This window comes from Arachis duranensis, chromosome 5 (assembly GCF_000817695.3).
Source record: "Arachis duranensis cultivar V14167 chromosome 5, aradu.V14167.gnm2.J7QH, whole genome shotgun sequence".
Lineage (NCBI taxonomy): Eukaryota > Viridiplantae > Streptophyta > Magnoliopsida > Fabales > Fabaceae > Arachis > Arachis duranensis.
In genome coordinates this window covers 103978398-103984831 of record NC_029776.3, presented here as the reverse complement: position 1 = coordinate 103984831, position 6434 = coordinate 103978398, and the positions used below count along the sequence as shown (strand labels likewise).

General features: G+C 31.4%; 2 protein-coding genes across 2 annotated transcripts; both read right to left on the bottom strand.

The window, feature by feature from the left end:
* Positions 1-445: 445 nt before the first annotated feature.
* On the bottom strand, positions 446-3075 carry LOC110281833 (uncharacterized). Its single transcript, XM_052261319.1, has 6 exons — positions 2419-3075; positions 1776-1865; positions 1468-1533; positions 1169-1264; positions 789-887; positions 446-692 (listed from the first exon to the last, which is right to left on the bottom strand). The coding sequence occupies exons 1-6, from the start codon at positions 3055-3057 to the stop codon at positions 642-644; spliced, it is 1041 nt and encodes a 346-aa protein (XP_052117279.1). The 5' UTR covers positions 3058-3075; the 3' UTR covers positions 446-641.
* A 40-nt stretch (positions 3076-3115) lies between these two features.
* LOC110281620 (transcription factor BOA-like) lies at positions 3116-5526 on the bottom strand. Its single transcript, XM_021144015.2, has 4 exons — positions 5214-5526; positions 4906-4982; positions 3214-3594; positions 3116-3121 (listed from the first exon to the last, which is right to left on the bottom strand). The coding sequence occupies exons 2-4, from the start codon at positions 4951-4953 to the stop codon at positions 3116-3118; spliced, it is 435 nt and encodes a 144-aa protein (XP_020999674.2). The 5' UTR covers positions 4954-4982; positions 5214-5526.
* Positions 5527-6434: the final 908 nt, after the last annotated feature.

Below are 6434 nucleotides of genomic sequence, written 5' to 3'. Positions count from 1 at the left end.
CTTGTGGAAGCGATACCTTATTACTGGTCCTGTTGAGCTTATCTGTCGTTATCGAAACTTAATCAAACAATGTCAAATTGAACTTGCCACTATACAAACTTTCATTCAACGATTCAAAATGGCGCAATCTTCAACTCCACACCATGATCAACAGGTATTTAATTTCTTTTTAATTTTAATTTCTAATATAATGAATATCTTCTAATTTTCTGCTTATGCAGGACCAAATTGAAAATACAGCAGGGACTAGTAATAAGGACCAAAATGAAAATGATGGCAAATCTTAGAGGTTAGATCAAGATGACATAACTGTACAAATCATTTAGAAATGACCATCTTTAATTAAACTTTCAATAACTTAAAAATATTAAAAAACAGGTAGTAAAAGAAAAATTAAAGAAAATGAATTGAAATGCACCATAGTTAGGTGAAGTTCCATAAAATTTGAAGCATACATATAAAGTAAACAGTTCATGTTATTTAAACAACACTTTCTCCCTGTATTATTTATGTAACAACAATTATAATTAAGTTCTAATAGCTTTCCATAATCTTAAATCTTAGCACTGAGCAATGTATATAAGGTGTAAGTTCGTCAAGTGAAGATCCTCATCAGCAGCAACCCTTTGATGGCCCTAAGCTTAGTTTGCTTGATTCCCAAACATGAGTTCAATGAGGGTCTTGTCCCAATCCTGCATTTGTATTTCAGTAAAAAATTCCTATATTAGAAAACATTTTCAAATTCAATTCAATTAAGAATAGTTACAGGTTCTAGTAGGTTTACTTGCCTGCTTTGAAACTGAGTAGTTACTTGTTATTGGAGAGCCATTGTTTGTAGTGGTGAACATCTCATCAGAGATTTCAATATCCAGAAATTCATTATCGCCCTGTTCACAAAAGTTTGAGACATTCAATTGGTTCGTTCATTCGTTAATTAATCTACGACAAAATACTATGACATCATATGATCCATGTAGTTGACCTGTTATAATAATTGGTATACTAGGCCTAATTAATTAGCCTCAAATCGAGTTTGATTCATCTCTAATTTTTGGAGATTCAATAATTCTCTATATAGTTCTCTAAGCTCTTATTTCATCAAAATAGTGAACAATAACACATGTATATTGGTAGAAATAAAATGTGGTATGTAGTAGTAGCTACTTGCCTGAATTGGACTATAGTTGTTGCTTGTTTTTGAAGTCGTCTCAGTTGACAGATTCATGTTGTTTCCATTGGATGGAACAATCACATTTCCAGAAATCTGAGTTTGTCATGTTGCAATTAAGAATTTTAGTTTAAGACAAGATATTAATATGTATTATATTAAATAATTTAATTAAAATATGTTAGATTATCATTTAACTTTTTTCAACTATATTTATACTCGAAATTAAAGATGAAAATATATTCTCTAACAGTGAACTATAAATAATGTGAATAAAAATTATCTAAAGTATGATGAACCTGTTGAATAAGATTAGCCGAGCCAGAAAAGTCAAAAAAGTCATCAGGAACTTGGTTCCCTCCAACCTGATCAAACAAGAAAAAAAATGTAGACGGAAAGATTAATTTTGACGTGATATCATTAAAGATCTACATTATTATCTAATAACAATTTTTCTTTTGAAACTTTTATAGTAGTAGGTAATTTAGTTAAAATATTTTCGTTGAGGTGATGATAAACTTTTCATAATTCTTTAACCATCAATTACACGAAGTTAATGCCATGCAGTATATATTTATTATTTATATATATGAAAAACATAATGTACCTGTTCAGGAGATTGCACCACATTAGAAGAAGTGGATAAGTGAGGCTTAAAAAATTCTTTGCCGTCTTGTTTCTCGGCTGCCTGGTCATACTATAAAAAAGTGACGAAGCAAAGTGAATAATACAATTACCAACATTTTGTGAAAGTTTTAAAATAAGAATTTAATTTTGATACATTATCAGTATAAAATAATTTTACATGCATGCACGTATATCTAATTACGTAATACTACGTTAATAAAAATAATTATTTTTTTATTAATCGCATAAATAATCATCTAAATCAACAAATATAATTGTATAATTGTATAAAATTATTTATATTAAAAATGCATCAAAATTTAATTCTTAAAATAATCTATAACGTTTATATTGCAAGTGATAGTCTACATTAGCCGTAAAAAATGTTTATCTAAATTACTACCTCCTAGGCAATGATCTTCCAAACCCTATATTATACCATTGATAATTTTAAAGAGTAATGGTAATCCCTTAATGTAGTAAATTAAAATAGTACTAGAGTTAGATAATGTGGCAAATGAATTCAATCAAAGATTTTTGTTAATTGAGAATATAAAAGTAGATAGCATGCATTAAAGTTAAATCCATGCATATAAGTTTTGATTTTTAAATAACTCATGTACCTCTTTAAGAATATGCATGTCCTCTAGCATGAAGAGAAGGTTGGAAAGAACGTAATCATCATCTAGAATACTCTGATCCTCATTGATTGCACTTGCATTTTTAGAGTGTTCTTCATTGCTGTCGCAAGGGCTTTCAACTAGCGGAGGCAAATCTTGGTCTTGGATCCCTCCTGAATTCTTTTGTGCTGCTGCATGATGCAGCAACATTGCCGAAAGTTCATCAATAATTGTTAGATTATTGTTAGCCGCGGTTGCAGGAGGAGGCGGCGGAGGAGCATAATATCCGGTACGAGGAGGATGAGAAGGAGAACCATAACATTCCGGAGAAGGAGGAGGAGCATAGAATCCAGGAGGAACATAACATCCTTGAACCGAAGCAGGATAATTTCCATTATTCCCAAAAGCTCCCACATTTACATTATTGATAGGAGCTCCATCCATGAATTCAAATCCATTAACATTACTATTATAGTGGTTATTGGAAATGGGAATAGGAATAGGAACAGCATTAGTAGTTGCACCACCAACACCAACACCATTGAACCCTCCATGGCCTTGGACACCATAATTATACTTCATTTGATTGTGAATCCCTGCAGGGGGAACACTAGGGTAACAAGAAGGAGCAGCATTCATCATGGGAATGTTATTATTGACATTAGGGTTTCCCAAAGAAACCATGTTTCCCTTTCCAAGATCATAGCTTTGATGATACACTCTTGGATCATAGCTCTGCTGCTGATGATTATTGTTAATCCCCATTGGTGATTGAGCATAGTTTTGATGATGCATTACTGGATCATATGGAGCATAAATTGGAAGCTGATGGTGGATCATAGTGTTGTTGTTGGCATTACCAATAGGAGCTTTTGGTCCAAGGAATTGGGGTGCAACTCCAAGACTCATGACTTGGTTCAAGGCTGTGTTATTATTGGTTGGAATGAGGTAAGGAAAATTAGGGTTGTAAGGGTGATGGTAATCAAGGAGAGCTTGGATCAATGAAATGGGTAAGGGGGTTCCAAAATTATTATTATTTTTAAGCTTCTCATATAAGGCTTGTAACGCTCTGATCATCTTAATTGGAAGCTCAGCAGCGAACCTTGACCTTAGTGTTCTATCAGATATTCCTGCAATTATCCCTTTCTCTGCAATTTTTCTCAGAAATATTCGGTATTTCTGCATGTGTATGCATGCATAAACGTTAGCACTTATTGTTTCAGAATGTTACATTATTATTCTTCTTAATAATTCTCACCAACACAAATAATCTCAATTCATGGTATATATACCTCTTGCATGTTATGAGTAGTGAGCCTCAAAAATAAAATCCGAATTCTTTCTAGAAAATAGCTAACTTTTATCATGTTACCAAACACCAATGAAAACCTAAGTACACATATTTGAGCTAATGATTCATAAAAAAATTTCAGTTTTTGCTTCCAAGCAAACTTGTGGCTTCCTTTATTATGTCAAACAGGATTTTTCAGTTAGATAGTATTTCACCAACATCAATAATTTTTATAGTAATACCATATAGTACCATTGAATTAGATGGTTTAATTAGATTCGTATAAGGTGATATGATAAATATGAAAACAACACAAAAAGTCAATAATTAGTTTTTGTGAATTTTAGATGCATAATTTTGTTAGGGTATCACATGCATATTGAAATTAGGACTTATTACTTTATTAGTATACATATAAAGGCATGTAAATTTGAGATTTTAGGTTTACATAAAATCTAAAAAATAAATTAAATACATAAAATATAAAATTATAATAAAATTTTAAGTAAAAATCTTTTAAAATTGATTATTTAACGCATTAAAAATTATAATATCAAAATGTTATAAATATTAAATCAAAATTCTAGCTACTAAATTAATAAGCTTTTAGATTTTTTTTGTTTTTTTGGATGTGTGAAATTCTTTTTAATTATTGACTTATCTTTATTATTTTCATAATAAAATCAAAAGTCAAAAAACTTTAATAATAAAAAGTAAAGAATTGTATAAAAATATTGTCTATTTTAATTATATTCGTAAAAAATTTAAAAAGTCAACTGGATAAAGATAAAAATCAAATATAGAGAGAGAAAATAAAAAAAATAATTATTATTTTCTATTTTTAGTGTCACAGGAATCTTACTTTTTGTGTGTCAACATTTATTTTTCGTAAAAATTTTTATCAAAAACCACTTTTCAAACAAAAGTGGTATAAAAATCATAACTTTTTTTAGTTAAGAACATAAAAAAAAAAAAAACAAAACTAGTCATTGCAATATTACACTCAAAATATCCAAGTTTACATACAAACTCATCAAATTCAACCAAACAGATATTAGATTATCTTTCAGTGGCTCCATATCAACTTATCAAGCATATATAAAGAACTATAAACATAACTAGAGAATTACTACTATAATTCTATTAAATCAAGCAAATCATGTATGTATAAGTGAAATAACTAGAAATTAAAAGCAAACCTGCAAGTGACTGGCAACATTTTCCCTAGTCAAGTTAGGCACATTCATCACCTCAAGAATTTTCTTTGGCACCGCCTCTGGACAAGTGAAAAAATAAACACCAACACATGAGAAACAATTACATATGAAGCTATTTTAAAATAAATAAATAGATTTAACATAAATCTGATTTAAGAAATTCTAAAAATCTCTTGAAATTAAGCTTTTTTTTATAATCTGACTAAAATAAATCTTGTTTGTCCTTCGATCTGTCAATCAACCTGGTTAGAAAAAATAAATAAATAAAAAATGTTAGATATTAAACTTACTATGTATTCCAATGTGCCTTATGGCTAGGAGGAATAGGTTATGAAGGTAATTTGTCCAAATAATTTTTTTCTTAGGCTTCTTAGGAGCCGATGCGGCTACTTCACTACCCTTTCTTTTTTTTTCCTTATTAGCCTTAGACTTTTTTGACGATGGTGCAGATCGTGATGGTGATAACTCTTCTTGTCCTTCTTTTTCCAATGAATTTTCTATGGCAGCCGGAGCCAGTGTCAAAATTGGAGCTGGAGCCCATGCTGGAGTCGGTGTCGAGACTGGAGATAGAGCCGGACCTTGAGCTAGGGTCGGAGCCGATGCTGGAGCCGGACGTTGAGCTAGGACAGGAGCCGGTTCTGGAGCTGGTGTTGAGACCTGAGCTGGAGCTGAAACCGGAGCCGTACCTTGAGCTAGGACTAGAGCCGGTGTTGGGGCCAGAACTGGAGCTGGGACCGCAACCGAAATTGACAAATCAAAAAGAGCTGGAGCCGGAATCAGAGCTGACTTTGGCTCTGGTACCAGCTTATTATCATTCCTTGGAGCCGGCCTATCATTCCATGTGATGGGTCTCAGCATATGAAGTGATGGACCAGCCACAAAGCTCTTGGGCATGGCACTGTGTATGTTTGCAGACAACACTGCATGACAATTGACAAATCAAAAAGAGAAAAAAGTCTCAAATGTTACATATATATCTTACAGTTTTATTCTGGTATGTTCCCTATTCTTTGCATTAATGAGCAAAGAAACAAAACCGAAGAGGTAAGGAATGAAGGATCAAATCAAAAAAACAATTCAAAGATAGTTCACATGAAAAAGGTTATTTTGCAAACCTTTGAACATTTTGGTGATGTGTTTCCTTCTTTCTTTCTTTTGGTTTTTCTCTTTTATGTATGAGAATGTATGTCTTTTCTCTAATTGTCTTCTCTGAGAGCGAGATCGACACTAAGGCTAGCTCTCTATTTATACATCCACACCCTTAGGACTTGCATTGGTATTATGTACTTTTTGAACAGCCTCCAAGGCTCCAACAAACCTATAAAATAATCCATATTTGGTTTTGGTGAGAAAAATTCATTTAATTAATACTTAATTTCAGCAATTAATTTTTTGTTTAATTCAAACACTTTTCATTATTATATATATTTACAAAAATACTATATACACATAAAAAAAATTAGTCATCATATATTTATATGTATAAATACATGTAAAATTTAATTTATTTT